General features: G+C 47.8%; 2 protein-coding genes across 7 annotated transcripts in view; one reads left to right on the plus strand and one right to left on the minus strand.

Moving 5' to 3' along the window:
• SKAP1 (src kinase associated phosphoprotein 1) overlaps positions 1 to 15,421 on the plus strand; it is a 118,583-nt gene extending 103,162 nt beyond the window's left edge. For 2 of the 3 annotated variants that reach the window (XM_085083489.1, XM_085083491.1), the window contains 2 exons: positions 14,344 to 14,446; positions 15,275 to 15,421. In XM_085083489.1, the coding sequence (XP_084939615.1) occupies positions 14,344 to 14,445 (102 nt within the window). In that variant the 3' untranslated portion in view covers position 14,446; positions 15,275 to 15,421. The remainder of the gene's footprint in view (positions 1 to 14,343; positions 14,447 to 15,274) is intronic. The other variant, XM_085083492.1, reaches the window with a different exon arrangement.
• A 1,389-nt stretch (positions 15,422 to 16,810) lies between these two features.
• On the minus strand, positions 16,811 to 25,873 carry SNX11 (sorting nexin 11). Of its 4 annotated transcripts, none has more exons than XM_085083519.1 (10): positions 25,809 to 25,873; positions 23,415 to 23,463; positions 20,969 to 21,055; positions 20,375 to 20,475; positions 20,161 to 20,259; positions 19,296 to 19,481; positions 18,653 to 18,784; positions 17,668 to 18,529; positions 17,547 to 17,557; positions 16,811 to 17,217 (listed from the first exon to the last, which is right to left on the minus strand). In XM_085083519.1, the coding sequence occupies exons 2-7, from the start codon at positions 23,433 to 23,435 to the stop codon at positions 18,670 to 18,672; spliced, it is 609 nt and encodes a 202-aa protein (XP_084939645.1). In that variant the 5' UTR covers positions 23,436 to 23,463; positions 25,809 to 25,873; the 3' UTR covers positions 16,811 to 17,217; positions 17,547 to 17,557; positions 17,668 to 18,529; positions 18,653 to 18,669. The 4 variants fall into 4 exon arrangements, with proteins under 4 accessions (XP_084939645.1, XP_084939642.1, XP_084939644.1 ...); XM_085083516.1 differs by lacking the exon at positions 25,809 to 25,873 and having other exon boundaries at positions 17,668 to 17,925; positions 17,980 to 18,529; positions 23,415 to 23,484; XM_085083518.1 differs by lacking the exon at positions 25,809 to 25,873 and having other exon boundaries at positions 17,668 to 18,461; positions 18,627 to 18,784; positions 23,415 to 23,484.
• Between the last annotated feature and the right edge of the window lie 492 nt (positions 25,874 to 26,365).

Below are 26,365 nucleotides of genomic sequence, written 5' to 3' on the forward strand. Positions count from 1 at the left end.
AAACCCCATTAAAAACCCCAGAATATCCTCCTCCACCCAGCTGCTCTCCTTTTCCCGGCTGAGCGATTCCCGCTCAGCACAATTACGGGACGCGGCGCCACTTCCTATTTGCAATGGGATTAGTTGGATGTGACGCGCGGCCATAAAAGGGAATCAGCGAATTCCCTCGGTGGCTTCCCGGGAAAAGCGGGAGAGGGAGGAGGGAAGGGATGTTCCCGGATCCTCGGGGCTGTGGGGACATCTAGTGGCATTTTCCGTGGGGTTGGGGATTGTTTTTCGGGGGGATTTTTGGGATGTTCGGGGCTCAGGTGGGTTTGGGATGGTTGGGATGATCGCGATGGGAATGGAGGGGTGGGTGAGGTCAGCGGGAAGGTGGAGGTGACCTTATGGTGACCTCATGGTGACCTTACGGTGGCCTTATGGTGATCTTATGGTGACCTCATGGTGACCTCATAGTGACCTCATGGTGACCTTATGGTGACCTCATGGTGACATCATGGTGACCCCATGGTGACCCCATGGTGACCACTCGGTCACCCCATTGTCACCCCAAGGTCACCTCATGGTCACACTCTGGTCACCCCAAGGTCATCCCATGGTCACTCCCTGGTCACCCCTCAGTCACCCCACTGTCACCCCGTGGTCACCCCATGGTCACCCCATGGTCACCTCCTAGTCAACCTCTGGTCACCTCACAGTCACCCCAAGGTCACCCCATGGTCACCTCACTGTCATCCCACTGCCACCCCATGGTCACCTCCTGGTCACCCCACTCTCACCCCACAGTCACCCCACTGTCACTCTACAGTCACTCCCTGGTCACCCCATGGTCACCTCATGGTCACCCCAGGTTGAGGTCATTTGTTCCCCGAGGGAAGCAGAGATCCAGAGCAGCTGCTGGCAGAGAATTCCAGCCGGGAATGGAGAGAAATTATGGGATTGGGAAATGGGAATGGGGATGGGGACAGGGATGGGGATAGGGATTGGGGACAGGGATGGGGACAGGGATGGGGACAGGATGACGACAGGATTGGGGACAGGGATGGGGACAGGGATGGGGACAGGGATGGGGACAGGATGGGGACAGGGATGGGGACAGGGATGGGGACAGGGATGGGGACAGGGATGGGGACAGGGATGGGACAGCCTCATTCCAGCCGGGAACAGCGATAAATTGGGATTGGGATTGGGATTGGGATTGGGATTGGGATTGGGATTGGGATTGGGATTGGGACAAGACAGGGACAGGACAGGGACAGGACAGGGACTGGAGGGGACAAAGCTGATCCCAAATAATTCCAGATCCGCAGGGATTCAGCTGCACACCCCTGATCCCAAATCCCAAATTTCCCCAATCCTCAGGGCCTCACCTGCCCATCCGGGATGCTTCATCCCAAATTTCCCCCTCATTCCCCATTCCCAACTCCCAGTGCTACCTCCTTCCATCAGCCCTGGCTGATCCCAATCCCAATCCTGATCCCAATCCTGATCCCAATACCAATCCTGATCCCAATGCCAATCCTGATCCCAATCTTGATCCTGGTCCCAATCCTGATCCCAGTTCTGATCCCAATCCTGATCCCAATGGCAATCCTGATCCCAATCCCAATCCTGATCCCAATCCCAATCCTGATCCCAATGCCAATCCTGATCAAAATCTTGATCCTGATCCCAATACTGATCCCAGTTCTGATCACAGTTCTGATCACAGTTCTGATCCCAATCCCGATCCCAATCCTGATCCCAATCTCGATCCTGATCCCAATCCTGATCCCAATCCTGATCCCAGTTCTGATCCCAATCCCGATCCCAATCCTGATCCCAATTCTGATCCCAATCCCAATCCTGATCAAAATCTCGATCCCGATCCCAATACTGATCCCTGTTCTGATCCCAATCCCAATCCCAATTTTGATCCCAATCCCGATCCCAATGCTGATCCCAGTCGCAATCCCAATCCTGATCCCAATTTTGATCCCAATTCTGATCCCAAACCCAATCCTAATCCCAATCCTGATCCCAATCCCAATCCTGATCCCAATCCCTACAGACAGAGCTGACCCCGAGACTCCCAAAATTCCAAACCCATCCCTAAAATCCCAGGAAATCACCAACCAACCCCACAGACTCCTGCCGGAAAATCCCAAAAACAACTCCAGGCTCTCGTTTTTCCCAGGAAAACACCACAGAAAGTCTTTGATACATTTTGATATCAAAATGTGACAAAATTCGATACATTTTGATATCAAAATGTGATAAATTCTGACAAATTTGATAAATTCTTTCCCCACTCCATCCCAGGAATTCTTCATCCCATAAATCCCAGAAATTTTTGGGGTTGAAATTCCATGGATTTATGGGATTTCCTTGGGAATTCATTACTTGGGATAATTTCGGGAGTTTTCTGGAGGCTTCGGAATTCTTTGGAATTTCCTGGGTGGCAAAATTAATAATAAATGTAATAATTTAATAAATTTAATAAATTCAATTGATTTAATGAATAAAAATAATGTATAAATTGAATAAAATAATTCACTAATAAAATTAATGCATAAATGGAATAAAATCATTGATAAATAAACAGGGAAATAAATCAATTATCAATTAATTAATTAGCAGGGAAACCAATTATTTATAAATAGATAAATAAACAGGTAAATTAATGACGAATTAACAAATAAACACTTGAATTGGTGTTTGTTATTTAATAAATAAACAGGGAAATAAATAGATTATCAATTAATAAATAAACAGGTAAATTAAGGAGGAATTAATAAATAAACAGGGAAATACGTGTTAATTAATAAATAAACAGGGAAATAAATAGATTATCAATTAATAAATAAACAGGTAAATAAACAGGTAAATTAATTTTGTTTAAAAATTAAAGAAAGGTAAATTGATGCTCATTAATTAATAAATAAGCAGGGAAATAAATAAATCATAAATTTAAAAATTAATAAATAAACGAGTAAATAACAGGTGAACTCAAGGTCATTAATAAATTAAAAGAGAAACAAATCAGTTGCAAATTAATAAATAAACAGGTAAACAAACAGGTAAATGATGTTAATTAATTAATTCGAGATTATTAAATAAACAGGTTAATTAGCGTTCACTAATTAATAAATGAACAGGTAAATTAAATAAATTCGAGGAGGAATAAAATAGGGGAAAAAGAAATAAATATGGAGGTAAATAGAGAAATAAAAATTGAGGTAAATAGAGAAAAAAATGGAGGTAAATAGAGAAATAAATAGGAATAGGGAAATAAATAGAAATAGAAAAATAAGTGAATATAAAGATAGATAAATAAATAAATATAGAGAGAAATAAATAAATAAATCTGGAGACAAATAAATAAATCTGGAGATAAATAAATTAACAAACAGGGAGATAAATGGATAAATAAATCTCCCGGAGGATAAATCAAGGAATAAATAGGCAAGGAATGAAATAAATAAAATAAATTAAAGAAAGGCATAAATTATTATCTAGAAAAATTAATAAATAAAACTCTTTTTTTTTTTTTTTTTTTTTATTCGAGTGGAGTAAATTCCTTCCTATTCCCGAGTTTATTCTGTAAAGGGAACTGGAAATTCAGTTTATTTACAGTTTATTCTGTAAAGGGAACTGGAAATTCCACTTTTTTATTTTTTTATAATAATTGTCTTTATTCCCTGGAAGTTTTCCAGGTGTTTTTTTATGGATCTTTGCATTAAAAAAAGGAATATTTTCTATGGGATTTACGAGGGTGATGAATGGAAATGATGGAGTTGGGAATTTGATGAGACTTTTGGGGTTTTTCCAAGTCTGGATATTCCGTGGTTTTGTTTTATTTTATCTCATTAATTATATTAATTCTTAGATGTTGTAGAGAATGATTATTGTATATGGGATAGAATGGGGATTTGATATTATAGATATAATAGATTATGTATTTTATAATGGATATTATATATTATGTATGTTATAGATTATATTTTATATTTATTTTATTTTATATTTTATATTTTATATTTTATATTTTAAATTTTAAATTTTATATTTTATATGATATATTATATATAATGTATGATATATGTTACATAAAATATCAAATATAAATATAATATATAAGATATAAAATAGAATATAGAATATAGAACATAATATAATATATAATATATAATATATATACATAATATACAATATACAATATACAATATACAATATCTAATATCTAATATCTAATATACAATATACAATATACAATATACAATATATAATATATAATATATAATATATAATATACAATATACACTATATAATATATATTATATATTTATATAATATATAATATATAATATATAATATATAATATATAATATATAATATATAATATATAATATATAATATATAATATATAATATATAATATACAATATACAATATATAATATATAATATATAATATATAATATATAATATATAATATATATTGTTGAATTATATATATACAATATAATATGTTTTTAACATTATATTTTATATTTTATTTTACATTTTATCTTTTTCTATTTCACATTTTACACTTCAGATTTCATATCTCCCACTTCATATTATTTTCTATTTTCTACTTTCCGCTTTCCGTTTTACACTTTATACTTTATATTTTCTATACATTTTTATACATTTCCATAATTTTCTATATTTTCTATACATTTCTATAATTTTCTCTCGATCCCACCCACCCCGCAGGCAGATTTGGGATTTTTTTAATGGAAAACAGCAAGAAAACTGAATTAAAAAACCCCAAATCCTGCTCAGAACATCCCAGAAATTCCCATAAATCCTTTTTCCCGAATCCCAGAATCCTTTTCCTGCTCTGATCCCAAATTCCGGCGGGAATCTCAGTTGATTAGCAGGAGTTGAGCTAATTAGGAACATTTGCTGCTGGAAATGTCACATCCTGAGCTCTGCTCCTCGTTAATCCCTGCAATTGCCATCCCAAAAAAAAATTAATAAATAAAATCAACTTTCCCTCGGCCCTAATTCCTTCCCAAACCCTGCAGATCCCACCCCAAACTGCCAAAAAAAATCCTAAAATTGTCCTTAAAAAAGAGCAAACAGTGCTCACAGTGCCCCCAGCCCTGGGTGACCCCAATTTCCAGAGGGAAAAATCCCAAAATTCCCAGTCCGGGGCAGTTTGGGATCACCAAGGAATTGGGATATGAAATTTCAGGGAAGTTTGGGATCACCAACAGATTGGGATCTGAAATCCTGGGAGAGTTTGGGATCTGAAATCCCAGGAGCAGTTTGGGATCACCAAGGAATTGGGATCCTAAATCCTGGGGAAGTTTGGGATCACCAAGGGATTGGGATCCTAAATCTTTGGGAGTCTGGGATCTGAAATCCCAGAAGGAGTTTGGGATCACCAAGGAATTGGGAGAGTTTGGGATCACCAATAAATCAAAATCCTAAATCTTGGGGCAGTTTGGGATCACCAGTGCATTGGGATCCTAAATCCTGGGGCAGTTTGGGATCACCAATGGATTGGGATCTGAAATCCTGGGGCAGTTTGGGATCCTAAATCTTGGGATCGGTTTGGGATCACCAATGGATTGGGAGAGTTTGGGATCACCAATAAATCAGAATCCTAAATCCTGGGAACAGTTTGGGATCACCAAGGAATTGGGATCCTAAATCCCACTGGAGGAAGGAAGCAGCGCTTTGGGGCCAGGATTGGGATTTGGCCAAAAATCTGGGAAGAAAATGAGGTGGTTTGACCAATTCCCAGTAAATTTTCCCAATTCCCAGTAAATTTTCCCAATTCCCAGTAAATTTTCCCAATTCCCAGTAAATTTTCCCAATTCCCAGTAAATTTTGCCAATTCCCAGTAAATTTTCCCAATTCCCAGTGAATTTTCCCAATTTCTCTCCCAACCCTCACCCCTGATCTTCCCCCTCATCCCTTTCCCTCTCCCAAATCCGAGGAATCCCGAAGGAATTCCAAGGAATCATCCCTGTGGCCTTTGGAGGGAAACTTTGCCGCTGTTTTCCCCTAAAAAATTCCCAAATCCTCCTGCAGGGGAAGGAATGGAAATATAATATTGTGTAGAGAATATAAAATAGAAAATGGGAAGTAGAAAATATAAATTATAAGAGATTTGGGATGGGAAAAATTCCCATCCTGGCTCTGTCTTCCCGGGATTTGGGATTCGGGATGGAAGGATGGAGGGATGGAGGGGTTTGGGATTTAGGATTCAGGATTTGGGATTTGGAGTTTGGGATTCGGGATTCAGGATGGATGGATGGAGGGATTTGGGATTTGGGATTCAGAATTCAGGATTTGGGATGGATGGATGGATGGATGGATGGATGGATTTGGGATTCAGGATTCAGGATTCGGGATGGATGGATAGAGGGATTTAGGATTTGATATTCAGGATTTGGGATTCAGGACGGATGGATGGGTTTGGGATTCAGGATTTGGTATTCAGAATTTGGTATTCAGGATAAATGGATGGATGGATTTGGGATTCAATATTCAGAATTTGGGATTCAGGATGAATGGATGGATGGATTTGGGATTCCGGATTCAGAATTTGGGATTCAGGATGGATGGGTTTGGGATTCAGGATTTGGGATTCAGGACAGATGGATGGGTTTGGGATTCAGGATTCAGGATTTGGGATTCAGGATGGATGGATTTGGGATTCGGGATTCGGGATGGATGGAGGGATTTGGGATTCGATATTCAGGATTTGGGATTCAGGCTGGATGGATGAATGGATTTGGGATTCAGGATTTGATATTCACAGTTCGGGATTCGGGATGGATGGATGGGTTTGGGATTCAGGATTTGGGATCTGGGATTCAGGATTCGGGCAGGACGGACACCTCCCACCCCCAGCAATCCCCAACCCTCCCACACCCCCCGGGCAGAGTTCACCTCCTCTCCCAACCCCAACCCAATCCCCCGCCGAACAAATCTCACAAACTCGCTGCGCCGTAAACCAAACAAAAACCCCTCCAGCTCTTTATTTCCCTTTTTCCACCATTATTTCCCCATTTTTTTTCCCCTCCGGCTGCTCGGCCAGCTCTCCTCACCAACCTCTCCTTCATCCCCCCTCTCCCATCAAACCCACACCTCCAGCCCGGCAAGTTTTTCCCGGTGAAAAATGCTCAACCCCCTGGTTTTTTTTTTCCCCTTCCTCCCCTCTCCCCGCTCGGAGCGCCGTTATTAAAATGCTAATTCCGAAGAAAAAGGAGTTAAATATCTCGCGCTGGTGCAGCCTAATTGCAGCCATAATGAGCTCTCGAGATGTGAGTGCCCCCGACACACGGAGAGCATAAACAGCCGCGAACACATCATTAGCGCTCGCGTTCATTTATTCTGCCGACCCCGCGATGACCCCGCCGAGGGTCGGGAGGAGCAGGTGGATGTGCCGGAGAGGCCCCGGGGGACGCGGGCAGGGGAGGGGGGAGGTTGCCGTGACAACGAGGGGGATGCGATGTGTCCCCGCCAGCCCGAGCGGCAGCCGGGGAGGGGGGAGAGGGGAGAGTCCCGCGGTGAGCCCCGAGATTGCCCCTGGTGACCCCCGAGCTTGCCGGTGCACCCCGAGTTCTTCCCCGGTAACCCCCGAGTTCCTGCTCGGTACACCCCAAGCTTCCCGGGACACCCCGAGTTCTTTCCTGGGACACCCCGAGTTCTTCCTCGGTACCCCCCGAGACTGCCCCGGTGACCCCCGAGCTTGCCGGTGCACCCCGAGTTCTTTCCTGGGACACCCCGAATTCCTGCTCGGTATACCCCGAGCTTCCTCCGGTAACCCCCGAGCTTCCCGAGACACCCCGAGTTCTTTCCGGTAACCTCCGAGCTTCCCGGTACACCCCGAGTTCTTTCCTGGTGCACCCCGAGTTCCTGCTCGGTACACCCCGAGCTTCCTCCGGTAACTCCCGAGCTTCCCAGGACACCCCGAGTTCTTCCCCGGTGCACCCCGAATTTTCCTGGAACATCCTGACGTCTTTCCCGGTGCACCCCGAGACTGCCCCGGTAACCCCCGAGCTTCCTAGGACACCCCGAGTTCTTTCCCGGGACACCCCGAGTTCCTGCTCGGTGCACCCCGAGTTCTTTCCCGGTAACCCCCGAGCTTCCCGGGACACCCCGAGCTTCCCGGTACCCCCCGAGTTCCTGCTCGGTACACCCCGAGCTTCCTCCGGTAACTCCCGAGCTTCCCAGGACACCCCGAGTTCCTCCCCGGGACACCCCCAGTTCCTGCTCGGTACCCCCCGAGACTGCTCCCGTAACCCCCGAGATTCCCGGAACACCCCGAGTTCTTTCCCGGTGCACCCCGAGTTCCTGCTTGGTACCCCCCGAGTTCCATCCCGGTATCCCCCGACCCGCCTGGAACCCCCAAGTTCCTTCCCGGTACCCCCCGAGCCTTCCCTGGTAAGCCCCGAAATTTCCTGGAACCCCCAAGTTCCTTCCCGGATTCTCCCAGAACCCCCAGAGTTCCTTCCAATCCTCCTCCGGTGTCCCCCGATCCTCCTGGATCGCCAAATCCTCCTCGATCCTGAGGATTGACCCCAATTCCTGCCCCCCTGAACCCCCAAATCCCATGGATCTCCGCATTCCCTCTCATTCCAGGGCTCATCCCTGGAGCCCCAAATTCCTGTCTTGCACCCCCAGATCCTCCTGGAACCCCAAATCCTCCTGGATCCCGAGGATTGACCCCAGTTCCTGCACCCCTGAACCCCCAAATCAATGGATCCACACTGATCCCTGCGCATCGCCCAGAGCCAGCAGGGCTTGGGGCCAAAATCCCTGATCGATCCCTGATCAATCCCAGAGCCAATCCTGGATCGATTCTGGATCAATCCCAGAGCCAATCCTGGATCAATCCTGGATCAATCCCAAAGTCAATCCTGGATCAATCCCAGGATCAACCCCGGGATCAACCCCACAACCAAGCCCAGAATCAACCCCTGAAAAAAACCCTAAAAAAAGGAAAAAACCCTAAAGAAAAGGAAAAACCCCCAAAACCCCTGAAAAACCCCAGGAAAACAAGACCAAAAAAAAGGGAAAAAAAACCCAGAAAAAAACGGGAAAAAACCCTAAAAAAACAGGGGAAAAAACCTGAAACAAACCTCAAAAATACCTAATAACCCCAAAAACACCCTGAAAAAACAAAAAAAAAAAAAACCCGGAAAAAACTGCGGGAAAAAGCGCAGCCGCCACCCCCGCGCTGCCCTCGGCCTGCCCTCGGCGCGCCCCCCGTTCCGCCGTGCACTCCAGATGAACCGCGGCGGCGGCGGCAATGGCCCTTGAAGCGCCGCCGAGGTGATTTAGGAGAATATTAAAGGCTCGGCGAGGCTCTCTCGGGGAGAGCGGCACGGAGCCGCCGCGCAGATGGGCCCCGCGCCTCGCAGATGAAACATTTCCGTCACCGCCGCTCGCCCCGAGCCGCCTCGGGCGCGGGGAGGAGGAGGGAGGGGATGGGATGGGATGGAGATGGAGATGGAGATGGATGGAGATAAGGTGGAGGTTGGGGATGAGCTGAAGGTTGGAGATGGATGGGGATTGGAGATGGAGATTGGAGGTGGAGGTGGAGATCGGAGATAAATGGGAGATGGATGGGGATTGGAGGTTGGAGGTGGATGGGGAGGTGGAGATAGAGATTGGAGGTGGAATGGGGATGGAGATGGAGATGGAGATTGGAGATGGAGATTGGAGATTGGAGGTGGAGATGGAGGTGGAGATAAATTGGAGATGGAGGGAGATTGGAGATTGGAGGTGGAGGTGGAGGTGAAGGTGGAGGTGGAGGTGGAGATAGAGATTGGAGATTGGAGATTGGAGATTGGAGATTGGAGATTGGAGATTGGAGATTGGAGATGAGAGGGACTTTGGAGATGGAGATGAGCTGTAGATTGGAGATGATGGAGATTGGAGATTGGAGATGGAAATGGATATTGGAGATGGAGATGGAGATAGAGATGGAGATTGGAGATTGGAGGTTGGAGTTGAAGATGGAGATTGGAGATGGAGATTGGAGATGGAGATGAGAGGGACATTGGAGATGAGATGGAGATTGGAGATTGGAGATTGGAGATTGGAGATTGGAGATTGGAGATAGAGATGATGGAGGTGGAGGTGGAGGTGGTGATGGAGATGGAGATGATGGAGGTGGAGATGATGGAGATGGAGCCCAAGCAGGCTCGTGGCACCTCCAGGAGGTGTTTGGGCTTTGGTGTCCAGGCCATGGCCACGGGGCTGGCAGAGATCCAGCAGTGCTGTCTGGCGCTCTGTGTGTCACTCTGTGTCACTCTGTGTGTCACTCTCTGTGTCACTCTGTGTGTCACTCTATGTGTCACTCTGTGTGTCCCACCCTGCCAGGGCTGGCCTGGAACCCCCCAAGATCCTTCCTGGTACCCCCAGATCCTCCTGGAACTCCCCAAGTTCCTTCCCAGATCCTCCTGGAACCCCCAAAGTTCCTTCCTGGTACCCCCAGATCCTCCTGGAACCCCCCAAGTTCCCTCCCAGATCCTCCTGGAACCCCAAATTCTCCTGGAACCCCAAATTCTCCTGGAACCCCAAAGTTCCTTCCTGTTCCCCCCAGACCCTCCGGCACCCCACACATTCCCAGACCCTGAATGTCCTCCTGCTCTGTTTTGTGGGAAATCCCAAATCCCTCTGGTCAGGCTGAGGAGGAGTTGGGATCTTGTCCTGGCCAGAATTGTCCCCAAGGTCACTCTGGGCTGGTGGGACCTCCCAGTGACCATCAGCTCCATCTCCATCCTTCAGCCCGAGGCCTCTGAGCTCCTTCTAGGGTCTTCTTTGGGTATTTTCTGCGGGGTTTGAGGTGTTTCTCTGGGATTTGGGGTGTTTTCTGTAGGATTTGGGTTTTTTTCTGTAGGATTTGGGGTGTTTTCTGTAGGATTTGTAGGACTGAAAAAAGCCCTAAAAAACCCCTAGAAAAGCCCTAAAAAAAAAAAAAAAAAACTGAAAAAAACGAAAACCAAAAAAAAAAAGGGGAAAATACCCAAAAAGGATTTGGGGTATTTCTCTGGGATTTGAGGGATCTTCTGTGGGATTTGGGGTGTTTTCTCTGGGGTGGGATGGGATTGATGGAATGGGAAATTCCCAATTCCAAATCCCAATTCCCAGCCTTGAAACGGTGTGAGATTCCCAGTTTTCCAAATTCTGGGAACGGGGAGGATAATTCCCAATTTTCCGAATTCTAGAAATGGGGACAATGACTCCAAATTTGCTGAATTCTGGGAATGGGGAGGATAATTCCCAATTTTCTGAATTCTGGGAATGGAGAAGATTATTCCCAATTTGCTGAATTGTGGGAAAGGGGAGGATAATTCCCAATTTTCCAAATTCTGGGAATGGGGAGGATTATTCCCAATTAACTGAATTGTGGGAAAGGGGAGGATAATTCCCAATTTTCCAAATTCTGGGAATGGGGAGGATTATTCCCAGCTTGCTGAATTCTGGGAATGGGGAGGATTATCCCCAATTTTCCTAATTCTGGGAATGGAGAGGATGAGTCCCAATTTTCCAAATCCTGGGAATGGAGAGGATTATCCCAAATTTTCCAGATTCTGGGAATGGGGAGGATTATCCCCAATTTTCCAAATTCTGGGAACGGGGATGATTCCCCAATTATCCCATCCCTTCCCTCAACCCCCCGAACTCCCCGCGCCGCTCATCCCATTCCCTCATCCCATTTCCCTCCTCTCCTCCCCACAAAACCCCAAATTTCCCTCCCTCCCTCCCCAACCCCCCTCATTAACACCTAATTAACCAAAACCCCAACAAAACCCCCTTTTTCCCCTCCTCCCTTTTCCCCAATCCCCGGAAATTCCATCAATCCCAAAAAAAACCCAAAAACCATCTCCAGGCGGGAGCAGAGTTCACCCCGCGCCGCGCTCTGCCTCCTCCTCTCCCTTGAATCGCTTAATAAAAATTAGCATAATTAACGAACATCTGCACGAGGCAGAGCGGCGCAATTTGGCAGCGCGAAACGAGGATTCGCAAGATTATTGCCGCGAGTTTTAATGTTGTTTTAATTCTTCCTGGCAAAGCGCGGCGGGGAAATGACGCCTCGGAGCCGCTCGGAGAAAAAAAAAAAAATTATATTTTTTTATCTATTTTCCCCCCGTCTAGGAGTTCGGGATTTTTTTTAGCGGTGATGAGAGATTCGGGGATTTTTAAGAGGGGATCGGTGGGAAATTTGGGATTTGCCCTGAGGTGGGGATGAGCGGGGTGGTGGAAAAATGGGGTTTTTAGGGTGGTTTTCCCCTTCAGGAATTATTTAAAATTCGGGTTTGCCCGAGGATGGCAGAAAAATGTGATTTTTAGGGTGGTTTTTCCGAATTATTTTAAAGTCGGGATTGCCGAAAAATGGGGTTTTTAGGGTGTTTTTCGGAATTATTTTAAAGTCGGGATTGCCCGAGGATTTCCGAAAAACGGGGTTTTTAGGGTGTTTTTTCCACTCCCTCTAGGAATTATTTGAAATTCGGGTTTGCCCGAGGATGGCCGAAAAATGTGATTTTTAGGGTGGTTTTTCCGAATTATTTTAAAGTCGGGATTGCCGAAAAATGGGGTTTTTAGGGTGTTTTTTCCACTCCCTACAGGAATTATTTAAAATTCGGGATGGCAGAAAAATGTGGTTTTTAGGGAATTTTTTCGAATTATTTGAAATTCGGGATTGCCGAAAAATGGGGTTTTTGGGGTGTTTTTCCGAATTATTTTAAAGTCGGGATGGCCGAAAAATGGGGTTTTTAGGGTGTTTTTCCCCTCTAGGAATTATTTGAAATTCGGGATTGCCGAAAAATGTGGGTTTTAGGGAATTTTTCCCGAATTATTTGAAATTCGGAATTGCCCGGGGATGGCAGAAAAACGAAGATTTTAGGGTGTTTTTCCCTCCAGGGATTATTTAAAATTCGGGATTGCCGAAAAATGTGGTTTTTAGGGCGTTTTTTCCACTCCCTCTAGGAATTATTTGAAATTCGGAATTCCCGGGGATGGTTGAAAAATGGGGTTTTTAGGGTGTTTTTCCGAATTATTTTAAATTCGGGATTGCCGAAAAATGGGGTTTTTAGGGAATTTTTCGGAATCATTTGACATTCGGGATGGCCGAAAAAATGTGGTTTTTAGGGTGTTTTTCCCTTCCGATAATTATTTGAAATTCGGGATTGCCCCAGGATGGCCGAAAAATGGAGTTTTTAGGGTGTTTTTCCGAATTATTTCAAATTCGGGATTGCCGAAAAATGTGGTTTTTAGGGAATTTTTTCCCTCCCTGTGGATGATGAGCGATCCCGGGATTTCCATTAGGAATTCTTTGAAATAATTTTTTCTCCCTTTTTTTAACTTTTCTCCCTTTTTTTGGGGAGAAATCCCAGAAATTTTCATCGGGAATGATTTGAAATTCAGAATTCCTGGGATTTGCCGAAATGAGGTTTTTAGGGATTTTTTTCCCTCCCCTCGGATGATGAGGGATGGAAGGATTTTGGGGTATTTTTTGGCGGGATTTGGGGTATTTCTGTGAGATTTGAGGTATTTTCTGTAGGATTTGGGATATTTTCTGTAGGATTTTGGTGTTTTTCTGTAGGATTTGGTGTTTTTCTGTAGGATTTTGGGTATTTACTGTAGGATTTCGGGTATTTTCTGTAGGATTTGATGTTTTTCTCTAGGGTTTGGGGTATTTTCTGTAGGATTTGGGGGTTTCTGTGGGGTTTGGGGTTTTTCTATGGGATTTGGAGTTTTTCTATGGGATTTGGGGTATTTTCTGTGAGACTTGAGGTATTTTCTGTGGGATTTAGGTATTTTTTGTGGTATTTGGGATATTATCTGTAGGATTTGGTGTTTTCCTGTGGTATTTGGGGTTTCTCATGTAGGATTTGGTGTATTTTCTGTAGGATTTGGTGTATTTTCTGTAGGATTTAGGGTTTTTTCTGCAGGATTTGGGGGTTTCTGTGGGATTTTGGGTATTTTCTGCAGGATTTGAGGTATTTTCTGTAGGATTTGGTGTATTTTCTGTAGGATTTGGGATATTTTCTGTAAGATTTGGTGTATATTCTGTAGGATTTGGTGTATTTTCTGTAGGATTTCGGGTATTTTCTATGGGATTTGGTGTATTTTCTGTAGGATTTGGGATATTTTCTGTAGGATTCGGTGTATTTTCTGTAGGATTTGGGATATTTTCTGTAGGATTTGGGATATTTTCTATGGGATTTGGTGTATTTTCTGTAGGATTTGGGATATTTTCTTCGGGATTTGGGTTTTTTTATGGGATTTCGAGGCCTGGCGAGCCCCAGGCAGGACGCTGACCCCATTTCCCCCCCTGTGACCCGCAGGAGTACCCCGGGCAGGGCTGGTGGGTTGGGGAGTTGGGCGAGCAGATCGGGATCGTCCCGCGGGAGTTCCTGACTGCTGCCTTCGAGCTGGACGAGCCCTGAGGTGAGAGATTGTTTGGGGTTGTTTGGGGTTATTTGGGGTTATTTGGGGTTATTTGGGGTTATTTGGGATTTGGGGTTATTTGGGGTTATTTGGGGTTATTTGGGGTTATTTGGGGTTATTTGGGGTCCGGGATTTGGGGTTTGGGGTCTGGGATTTGGGGTTATTTGGGGTTATTTGGGGTTATTTGGGGTTATTTGGGGTTATTTGGGGTTTGGGATTTGGGGTTATTTGGGGTTTGGGGTTTGGGGTCTGGGATTTGGGGTTATTTGGGGTTATTTGGGGTTTGGGGTTATTTGAGGTTATTTGGGGTTATTTGGGGTTATTTGGGATTTGGGGTTATTTGGGCTTTGGTGTTATTTGGGGTTTGGGGTTCATTTGGGGTTAGGGATTTGGGGTTTGGGGTTATTTGGGGTTTGGGGTTATTTCGGGTTATTTGGGGTTTGGGATTTGGGGTTATTTGGGGTGGGGACACCATTCCCAAATCCAGGCTTTTTCCCCCTCCCCAATTCCAGGTGTTTCCTCCATTCCCCAATCCAGGCATTTCCCCCTCCCCAAATCCAGGTGTTTCCTCCTCCCAAAATCCTGATGTTTCCCCATTCCCAATCTAGATGTTTCCTCCATTCCCAAATAGAGCAGCAAGGACAGAGAAGGATTTTGGGGAAGAGGTGGGATTTGGGGTATTTTCTGTGAGATTTGGGGTATTTCTGTGAGATTGGGGGTACTTTCTGTAGGATTTGGGGTATTTTCTATGGGATTTGGGCTATTTTCTATGGGATTTGGCTTTTCCCTCTCCCCAAATCCAGGTTTTTCTCCCATTCCCAAATCCAGGTGTTTCTCCCTCCTGTCTCGCTGCCATCCCGCTGACAGAGCAGCACCTGCGGCAATCCCGGCGGGGCAAATCCCACAAGAAATCCCACAAGAAATCCCACAAGAAATCCCACAAGAAATCCCACAATAAATCGCTTTTTTTCTCTCCGGGTTTGGCCATTCCAGACTTTTTTGGGGCTGGAGACGGGAAGGGGTGCAGGGAATTTCCGGGAATGGCCGGGAACGGACAGGAATTTCCCGGAATTTCCGGGAATGGCCGGGAATAGCCGAGAACGGACAGGAATAGCCGGGAATTTCCGGGAATTTCCGGGAATTTCTGGGAATGGCCGGGAAAGGGTGCTGGGAGTGACCGGGAATAGCCGAGAATGGACAGGAATAGCCGGGAATTTCCGGGAATTTCCGGGAATTTCCGGGAATTTCCCGGAATTTCCGCTTTCCCGGAGCCCCCCCAGCCCCGAGCGCCCCCCGCTCCGCTCCGGGAACCACAGCGCATCCTCCTCCTCCTCCTCCTCCTCCTCCTCCTCCTTTTCCCACTTTTCCGCCTTTTTTCCCTGATTTTCCTGCTTTTCCTGCTCTCCTCTCCCGCCGAAGCGCCGCTAGATGGTGGTAAGAGCCTGCCGGCCGAGCCGAGCCGAGCCGAGCCGGGCCGAGCCGAGCCGGGCCGAGCCGAGCAAATTCACCCGGGACACACCGGCCGCTGGAAAGGGACTGGAGAGGGGCAGGAATGGGGATTGAATGGGGCTGGAACGGGGCTGGAATGGGGCAGGAATGGGGCTGGAATGGGGCAGATCCATGGGTTTGGGGCAGATACATAGATTCGGATCGGATCCATGGGGATGGAGTAAATCCATGGGCACAGAGCGCATCCTTGGATTTGCATCGCATCCATGGGGTCAGAGCACATCCCTGGGGTCTGATCCCATCCATGGATTCTCACACCATCCCTAAATTCCAATCGCATCCCTGGGTTCCGATCCCTTCCCTAAATTCCGATCCCATCCCTAATTTCTGATCCCACTCCTAAATTCCGACCCCATCCATGAATTCTGATCCCACTCCTAAATTCAGATCCTATCCCCAACTTCTGCTCGCATCCCTAAATCCCGCTCGCATCCCCAAATCCCGCTCGCATCCCCAAATTCCGCTCGCATCCCCAAATTCCGCTCGCATCCCCGCGCCCAGCTGGCAGCACAGCTGCGCCATTCGGAGCGGCGCGCTCATCAATATTCATGAGCCGCGATGAATATTCATGACCGGGCAGCCAATGGCAGCTGCCAGCCCGGCCGTGAACTTCTCCTGACATTCCTCCCGCGGGTTCCGAGAATTCCCTGTCCTGCCTGGCGCATCCCAAAAACCCGCAGCCCCCAAAATCCGAACCCAATTTTGGACCCCAATTTTGGGTCCCAAAATTCGCCCCTGCCTGGTCCTTTTGGGGTGGGGAAGGCACAGTCACTCCCTCTTTTTTTCCCCTAAATCCCTGAAATTCCCACAATTTTCCCACCCCTGCAGCACCCGGCAGAGTCTCCTCCAGTCCGGTTTGATTTTTATTTTCATTTTGATTTATTTTCATTTTTATTTCTGTTTTTATTTTTATTCCCACCCAGGGTACACCAGCCCTGCCCAAACCAAGTGCTAAAGGGGGAAGGACACAGAGCAGGAACACTCGGGAGGGACCCCAAATCCACCCCAAATCCACCCCAAATCCCAGCAAATCCCATCCCGGAGAGGGAAAGGATCTCCAAAGGGCAGGAGACACAAAACTCCCCAAATTCCTCCATTTTCCCTGTGGGGAGTTTGGCTATGATTGTCCCGGGAGGCTCCAGGTGTGGATTTGGGATTTGGGTTTGGGATTTTCTTTGGGATCTGCAGCCCAGGGGGTCTCTGAGCCCCCAGTTCCCTCCCAGGGAGGGAGAGTTAAACTGGGAGAGATTGTCGAGGTTAAACTGGGAGACCTCTGGGTTAAACTGGGGGAGACCCTCAGGATTAAACTGGAGAGACCCTCAGGGTTAAACTCGAGAGACCCCTGGGATTAAACTGGGTTAAACCAGGAGAGACACCCAGGGTAAACTGGAGAGTAAACTGGGAGAAACCCCAGGGTTAAACTGGAGACACTCCAGGGTTAAACTGGGAGAGTCCTGGGGTTAAACTGGGAAGAGAAACTGGGGAGACCCCCGGGTTAAACCGGAGAGACCCGTGGGTTAAACTGGGAGAGAGCCCAGGGTTAAACTGGAGAGAGCCCAGGGTTAAACTGGAGAAACTCCTGGGGTTAAACTGGGAGAGATTCTCAGGATTAAACCAGAGAGACCCCTGGCGTTAAACTGGAGAGATTCCCAGGATTAAACTGGGAAACTGAGGTAAACTGGGAGAGACTCCAGGGTTAAACTGGGAGAGACTCCAGGGTTAAACTGGGAGAGACCCCCGAGTCAAACTGGAGAGACCCCCAGGGTTAAACTGGACAGACCCCTGGAGTAAACTGGGGAGATTTTCAGGATTGAACTGGGAAGCCCCTGGGGTTAAACTGGGAAGCCCCCTGGGGCAGTGGGGATCCATGGGATCTACCAGGGCAAGGCTTTTGGGATTTGCTGAGGACACCCAGCCTTGGTGGCACTGCCAGCCCTGGTGGCACTGCCAGCCCTGGTGGCACTGCCAGCCTTGGTGGCCCTGCCAGCCCTGGTGGCACTGCCAGCCCTGGTGGCACTGCCAGCCCCAGGCCTGTCCTGCTCCACCAGGGAGCAAAGCCACCGTGGGAACAGTGAATGTGGGATTTAGGGACCTCAGGATCCCTTCTCCAGGAGGAAAATGAGGTGAAAACCTGGGAATGTCAGGGAATGAGCTGAGAAAGAGCTCAGACACGGCCAGGCTGTGCTCCCAGTGCTGCCCAGTGTCCACACTGATCCTCTCCCAGCGAGGGCTGTGAGCCTGGGGGTGTCCAGAGGGGTCACTCGGTGTCCTGGGGGTGCCTGGAGGGGTCACTGCAGGTCCTGGGGGTGTCCAGAGGGGTCACTTGGTGTCCTGGTCACTCCTGGAGAGGTCATTCTACATCCTGGTCACTCCCTGGGCTCCCCAAGAGGGGTCATTCAGTGTCCTGGTCACTCCCAGAAGGGCCACTTTGTGTCCTGGTCACTCCCAGAGGAATCACTGTGGGTCCTGGGGATGTCCAGAGGGGTCACTCCATGTCCTGGTCACTCTCAGAAGGGTCACTGTGGGTCCTGGGGGAGTTCAAAGGGGTCACTGCAGGTCCTGGTCACTCCAGAGGGGTCACTCAGTGTCCTGGTCACTCTGTCCTGGTCACTCCCAGAGGCATCACTCCATGTCCTGGAGGTGTCCAAAGGGGTCACTCTGCCCTGGTCACTCCAGAGGGGTCACTCCATGTCCAGAGGGTCACCCTGCCCTGGTCACTGCTGGCCATCCCGTGGCTCCTCAGGGCTCTCAGCTCGACTCTCATCCAGGCTGCAATCTCCCCAGTAGGGAAAACTCTCCAGGCAGCCCTGGGGGCTTCCCAGGCTGGCACTGCGGGGAACAGGACAGGGACAGAGGGAATGTCAGATCCAGGGAATGTCAGAATCCAGGGAATTTCGGATCCAGGGAATGCTCAGGGCTGGCTGTGTCTGGATTTCCCCAGCACAGCCCCTCCCAGAGCTGGAAAATCTGACATTCCCATTCCGAGGGACACTCCAGCCTGGGTTCTGCCCCAAATCCCGGGATGCTGCACCCCTCAGACCCCTGCCTCCATCCCGGGAGGCACAGCCAGGAGCAGGGGCTGTCCCAGGATGCTCCTTCCCTTCCCTTCCCAGGGCATTTCCTGCCAAAGAGATCCCATCCTGGGATCCACAATCCCATCCCGAGATCCACATTCCCACCCCAGACTCCACAATCCCAAAATCCACAATCCCAAAATCCACAATCCCAAAATCCACAATCCCAAAATCCATCACCCCAAGCTCCACATTCCCACCCCAGGCTCCACACCCAGCACCCAGCACAGCCCCAGGCCACTCCCCTGTCCCCTCCTGTCCCTCACCTGGCACTGGGGGTGTCCCCAGGGTGTCCCCAGGCGCCGTCAGCCATGGCATAGTGCAGGATGGCGTCTGTCACACTCTGGGGACCCTGGCCCTGCACACAGGCCTCGATGGCAGGGACAGGCAGCTGGCTCTGCAGGAACAGGTGCAGCCGGCTGTCCGAGAGCAGCACCACGTTCTGCAGCACCCTGGGGACAGGGACAGGGTCAGGGTCAGTGACAGGGACAGGGTCAGTCACAGTGTCCCCTGGGATGGGCACAGGGTCACTGTGTCCCCTCCCACCCTGCAGGGACAGGTGCAGCCGGCTGTCCGAGAGCAGGACAACGTTCTGCAGCACCCTGGGGACAGGGACAGGGTCAGGGTCAGTGACAGGGTCAGGGTCAGTGACACTGTCCCCTGGGATGGACACAGGGTCACCCTGTCCCCTCTCACCCTGCAGGGACAGGCAGCTGGCTCTGCAGGAACAGGTTGTCTGAGAGCAGCACCATGTTCTGCAGCACCCTGGGGACAGGGACATGGTCAGTCACAGTGTCCCCTGGTGTCACCCGGACAGGCACAGGGTCACCCTGTCCCCTCCCACCCTGCAGGGACAGTTTGTCTGAGAGCAGCATGTTCTGCAGCACCCTGGGGAAAGGGACATAGGCCCCTGTGTCACCTGGAGAGGCACAGGGTCACCCTGTCCCCTGGTGTCACCTCCAGGACAGGCACAGAGAGAAGAGGGAAAGGAGGGAAAAGAAGGAGGAAAGGGAGAAGAGAAGGGAGAGGGGAAGGAACAGAGAAGGGAAGGGAAAGGGGAAAAGGGGGGAAATGGGGGAAAAATGGAGGAAAAAAGAGGAAGGGGGAAAGAGGAAGATTGCTGGATCTCACTTCTCCAGGAATTGCTGCAATCCCTGTCTCCGTTTCTCGATGAACTCATCCGTGCTTCCCACAAAAAACGTGGATTTTCCAGGCAGCTCCGGGACTGGCCTGAGGGGATGGAGAAAAACCAGGATCAGAAGTGAGACAGCAACACCAGGATCCCAAATCCCAGCGGTTTGGGGATCCCAAATTCCCGGGAAGGAGGGGGAGCAGGGAATCTTACACCAGTCCAGCATTTTTCTGGAGCTGCCTCCTCAGCCACACGAACTCCCGGTAGCGACGGCGAACACACGAGGTCTTGGCGGTGAAGGCCTTGCTGTTGGTCTGGAAAAATGGGAATTGTCTGTGGGAATTGTCTGTGGGATTGAGGGGTTGGAGCTCAGGGGCTGAGGGGTCCAGCACGGGAATTATCCATGGAATTATTCATGGGATTGAGGGGAAAAATCTCAGTGTCTGAGGGGTCCAGACTGGGAATTATCCATGGGAATTGTCTGTGGGATTGAGGGGTTGGATCTTAGTGTCTGAGGGATCCAACATGGGAATTATCCACGGAATTATCCATGGAATTATCCGTGGGATTGAAGAGTTGGATCTGCCTGGACAGAGCTCAGGGGATCCCCTCAGTTCCAGGGACAGGATCCTGTAGGTTTCCCCTCTGTGCCTCTGGGAAATCCCACTCCAGAGCCTCCCCCATGGAATATTCCAGCCTTTTCCATGTCCTACAGCCTTTCCCATGGAATATCCCAGCCTTTTCCATGTCCCAGAGCTTTTCCCATGGAATATCCCAGCCTTTTCCATGATCCCAGCCCCGACTGACGTGGAGGAAGATCTTGTAATCCACGTAGGAATTCCAGGAGCCCTCGTTGTGCACGCGAGGATCCTGCACCCGCACCGTGGTCAGCTCCTGGGGACGTGGGAATGGGGTCAGGGAGTGCAGGGAATGGGATTGAGCCACCTCAGCCTGGCTTCTCCAGCTGCCCAGAGCACCACTGACACCTCCAGGGGTTCCCAGCTGCTCCAGGCATTCCCATAAATTCCAGGAATTCCCATCAGCTCCAGGCATTCCCATTCCATTTCCCATCACCTCCAGGCATTCCCATTTCCATCACCTTCACTTCCAGACATTCCCATTACCTCCAGGCATTCCCATAACTTTCAGGAATTCCCATTCCCACTCCCTTCACCTCCAGGCATTCCCATCCCCATCATCTCCAGACATTCCCATTCCCTCCAGACTTTCCCATTCCCATCACCTCCAGACATTTCCATAACTTCCAGACATTCCCATTCCCTCCAGACTTTCCTATTCCCATCAGCTCCAAACATTCCCATTCCATTTCCCATAACTTCCAGAAATTCCCATTCCCACTCCCATCACCTCCAGATATTCCCATCACTTCCAGCAATTCCCATTTAATTTCCCATAATTTCCAGACATTCCCATTCCCTTCACCTCCAGGCACTCCCATTCCATTTCCCATAACTTCCAGACATTCCAATTCCCTTCACTTCCAGACATTCCCATTCCCATCAGCTCCAGACATTCTCATCACCTCCAGATTCCCATTCCATTTCCCATCATTTAGAGACATTCCCATTCCCATCATCCTCCAGACATTCACATCACTTCCAGACATTCCCATTCCCTTTCCCATCATTTCCAGACATTCCCATTCCCTTTCCCATCATTTCCAGACATTCCCATTCCCTTTCCCATCATTTCCAGACATTCCCATTCCCTTTCCCTCAGACATTCCCATTCCTTTCCCATATTTCCAGACATTCCCATTATTTCAGCATTCCATTCCCTTTCCTATTTCACATTCATTCTTTCCCATATTTCCACATTCCTTTCCATATTTCCAGCATTCCCATTCCTTTCCATATTTCAGCATTCCCATTCCTTTCCCATATTTCAGCATTCCCTTTTTTTTTTTTGTTTTTTTTTTTTTTTTTTTGTTTTTTTTTTTTTTTTTTTGTTTTTTTTTTTGTTTTCTTTCCCATCATTTCTTCCCATTCCCTTCATTTTGTTCATTCTTCATCATTTGCATTCATTCTTTCCATCATTTCAGAATTATTCTTTCCCATCTTTCCAGCATTCCATTCCCTTTCCATCATTTCCAGACATTCCCATTCCCTTTCCCATCATTTCCAGACATTCCCATTCCCTTTCCCATCATTTCCAGACATTCCCATTCCCTTTCCCATCATTTCCAGACATTCCCATTCCCTTTCCCATCATTTCCAGACATTCCCATTCCCTTTCCCATCATTTCCAGACATTCCCATTCCCTTTCCCATCATTTCCAGACATTCCCATTCCCTTTCCCATCATTTCCAGACATTCCCATTCCCTTTCCCATCATTTCCAGACATTCCCATTCCTTTCCCATCATTTCCAGACATTCCCATTCCTTTCCCATCATTTCCAGACATTCCCATTCCTTTCCCATCATTTCCAGACATTCCCATTCCCTTTCCCATCATTTCCAGACATTCCATTCCCTTTCCCATCATTTCCAGACTTCCATTCCTTTCCCATCATTTCAGACATTCCATTCCCTTTCCCATCATTTCCAGACATTCCCATTCCCTTTCCCATCATTTCCAGACATTCCCATTCCATTTCCCATCATTTCCAGACATTCCCATTCCATTTCCCATCATTTCCAGACATTCCCATTCCATTTCCCATCATTTCCAGACATTCCCATTCCCTTCATCTCCAGCCATTCCCGTTCCCATCATTTCCAGACATTCTCATCACCTCCAGATTCCCATTCCATTTCCCATAACTTCCGGGTATTCCCATTCCCATCACTTCCAGACATTCCCACTTCCCATAATTTCCAGGCATTCCCATTCCCTCCTAAAATTCCCATTCCATTTCCCATAATTTCCAGCCATTCCCATTCCATTTCCCATAATTTCCAGCCATTCCCATTCCATTTCCCATCATTTCCAGCCATTCCCATTCCATTTCCCATCATTTCCAGCCATTCCCATTCCATTTCCCATAATTTCCAGCCATTCCCATTCCATTTCCCATAATTTCCAGCCATTCCCATTCCATTTCCCATAATTTCCAGACATTCCCATTCCATTTCCCATAATTTCCAGACATTCCCATTCCATTTCCCATCATTTCCAGCCATTCCCATTCCATTTCCCATAATTTCCAGCCATTCCCATTCCCATCTCCCTCCCCAGCACTGCACTCCCCCAAATTCCAGCCAGGAATAAAAACCTGGAGTTGCTCTTACTTCCTCTCGGTTCTCCAACATCCTAGAGCCAGAGCCCAGCGGGAAACATCTGGGAAAAAAATGGGATTTGAAAAGAGAAATCTTCCAGGGAGTATTCCATGGATTCTGCATTAGCCAAGCCAAAAACTGAAGCTTTCTGATCCACCAAAAAACCAAAATTTCCCACAGCAATTTAGTTTAAATTTCATAAATTCAACTCTAGTTTAAAAAAAAAAAAATTCTTAGAATAGAGAGCATTGCTTGATTTATTTTCTTATTAAGAATTTTGAAATAAATGTTAATTTTCACAAAGTCCATGGAATTGTATACAGTAAAAGTAAACCTCGGCGAATTTCATTTTTAAAAAGTTGTGCAATTAAAATCCTATTAAAACACCAAAGGAAAACCCTTTCAGTTTGTTCCATTTTTAAAAAGTTGTGCACCTAAAATCCTATTAAAACACCGATTTTATTCCTTTTATCCATTCTTTTCAGACTTTTTTTTTGCCTCATATTTCTACCAGGATGCAAATTTGTGTAAAAAACACCACAGAAGAGCACAGGAAGGGTTAATCCCGAATATTCCTGGTTTGGGAGGATCCCAAAATCCCAAATTTCATCCCAAAAAAACCCAAATGGGAATTTTAGGGAAATTTCTCCCACTCAGAACCAATCCAGCCGAAGCACTGGGATCCCAAAATCCCAAATTTCATCCCAAAAAACCCCCAAACAGGAATTTTAGGGAAACTTTTCCCACTCAGAACCAGTCCAGCCGCACCACTGCAATCCCAAAATCCCAAATTTCATCCCAAAAAACCCCAAACAGGAATTTTAGGGAAATTTCTCCCACTCAGAACCAGTCCAGCCACAGCACTGCGATCCCAAAATCCTAAAACCCAAAAATTCCGGGATGAAAAACCCCAAATCCCAAATTCCATCCCCAAATTCCGGGATGGAAAACGTGGGAAGGAAAATCAGGAATTGTCAGGAAGAACAGGAATTTCATCCCCCGGGAGTGGAAAACTCTGCAGGAAAAACGGGATGGGAGAAACCCGACGATCCCATAATCTCATTGAGGCTTAATTAGGGGTTAATTGATCCTAATGAGATCAATCATCTCAGCGGAGGAGCAGCTCAGCACCAAATCCTCTTCCAGGGAATTTGGGGAAAAAATTCAGCTTAAAAGGCTCTGGGATTCCCGATTTGGGATTGATTTTTCACCAAATTCCTTGTTTTTCCAAGGAATTCTGCGTCTCCCCAACCCGGGTTTGGGATTTAGGGAGAGAATTCCAGTTGGATTTCCTTCTCAGCCACAGAAAAACCTCACAGGGCGAGAAAAACGGGAATTAATCCAATTTATTCCCATTTTCCCCCGTCAGATTCAGGCACAGCCTCCTGGGGGTGAATTCCTGAGGCTTTTTTGCCTTCCAGGGATGGAAGGAAAAGGTTCAGGTATCCCAAAATTTGGGAATTTTGGGATTAAAAAACCGGCAGGGATGTTCCAGCCAGTCCAGCTCCATCTCAGAGTTCAGGGAAAAACCTCACAGAAAGGCCCAAAAGCCAAAAAACCGGGAATTAATCCCATTTTTTCCTGATTTTTTGGACACAGCTGCCTATAAAGCACTGAAAGTTGGTTTTTTTGAGGATTTTTTGCCTTCCAGGGATGGGAAGAGATCCTCATCCCATCCCATTTGTCTCTCCTGTCCCTCAGGGATGTCCAAGCTCCACAATAAGCCTCAAAATTCAGGGAAAAGCAGGAAAAACTGGAATTAATCCCATTTTCCTTGCCACACGGGGACACAGCTGCTTATAAAGCACTGAAAGTTGTTTTTTTGAGGATTTTTGGAGGATATTTAGCCTTCCAGGGCAGTAAAGAGCTCCTCATCCCATCCCATTCACTCCTGTCCCTCACAGCCCCACAGCGAGCCTCAGAACAGGGAAAAGCAGGAAAAACGGGAATTAATCCCATTTTTCCCCGATTTTCCTTGCACAGTTGCCTATAAAGCACTGAAATTTGGGGTTTTTTGATGATATTTTGCCTTCCGGGGCAGGAAAAATCTCCTCATCCCATCCCATTCACTCCTGTCCCTCACAGCCCCACGAGAAGCCTCAAAATTCAGGGAAAAGCAGGAAAAACGGGAAGGAATCCCATTTATTCCTTTCCCACGCTCGCCTATAAACCACCAGGAGGAATTCCTGAGGGTTTTTTACCTTCCAGGGAAGGAAAAACTCAAAACTCCTCCAAGGAGCCTCACGGAGCCGGGAGAGGCCGCGCTCGGGGCTGAGGCCCAACCCAGCACCGCCTCCTCCTCCCCGGGGGCTGCGGGGACCGAGAAACTCCCGAAAAACCCTAAATAACCCGTTCAGGACCCCCCTGCCCACCCTAAAGCTCCCGCTCCCCTCACGGCTCCCTCACCTCGCACAAGCCGCGGCCCCTTTAAGCGGCGGCGGCTGCGCGCCCTTTTATAGGGCGGATGGGGTGTGAACTTCCGGTGCGGGGCATGATGGGAGTTGTAGTTCGGGAGCTGCTGTAGTTCGGAGCTCCAGCCCCGCCCTGGGGACAAGGAGGGGTTAATGGTCTCGGCTGGGCCAGGGGAGGGTGAATGGATTTTGGGAAAGTTCTCATGGAAAAGGTGATCAGGTGTTGGAAAAATTGGAGTTCTCATCCCTGCAGGTGGGAATGTGGCACTTGGAAAGGTGGCACGTGGGGACATGGCTTGTGGTGGCTTTGTCACTTGTTGGTCTTGACGGTCTTAGAGGGATTTTCTGACACCTGAAGGATTCCAAAATTCCGTAAATAAAGGTACTTCTGGGATCCATGAATGGGATCCACCCCGCCGAGCTGCTCTGGGTGATGTCACAGGGTGGGGACAGCCCTGGGCAGGTGACACTCGGGGCTCTGGCCTGAGGGACAGGGAGGTTTGGGGTCACCGGTGGGACTCGGAGAGTTGCGAGGTCTTTTCTGTGGTTAAT

This window comes from Lichenostomus cassidix, chromosome 27 (genome assembly GCF_008360975.1).
Source record: "Lichenostomus cassidix isolate B80296 chromosome 27, HeHo_3.0, whole genome shotgun sequence".
Lineage (NCBI taxonomy): Eukaryota > Metazoa > Chordata > Aves > Passeriformes > Meliphagidae > Lichenostomus > Lichenostomus cassidix.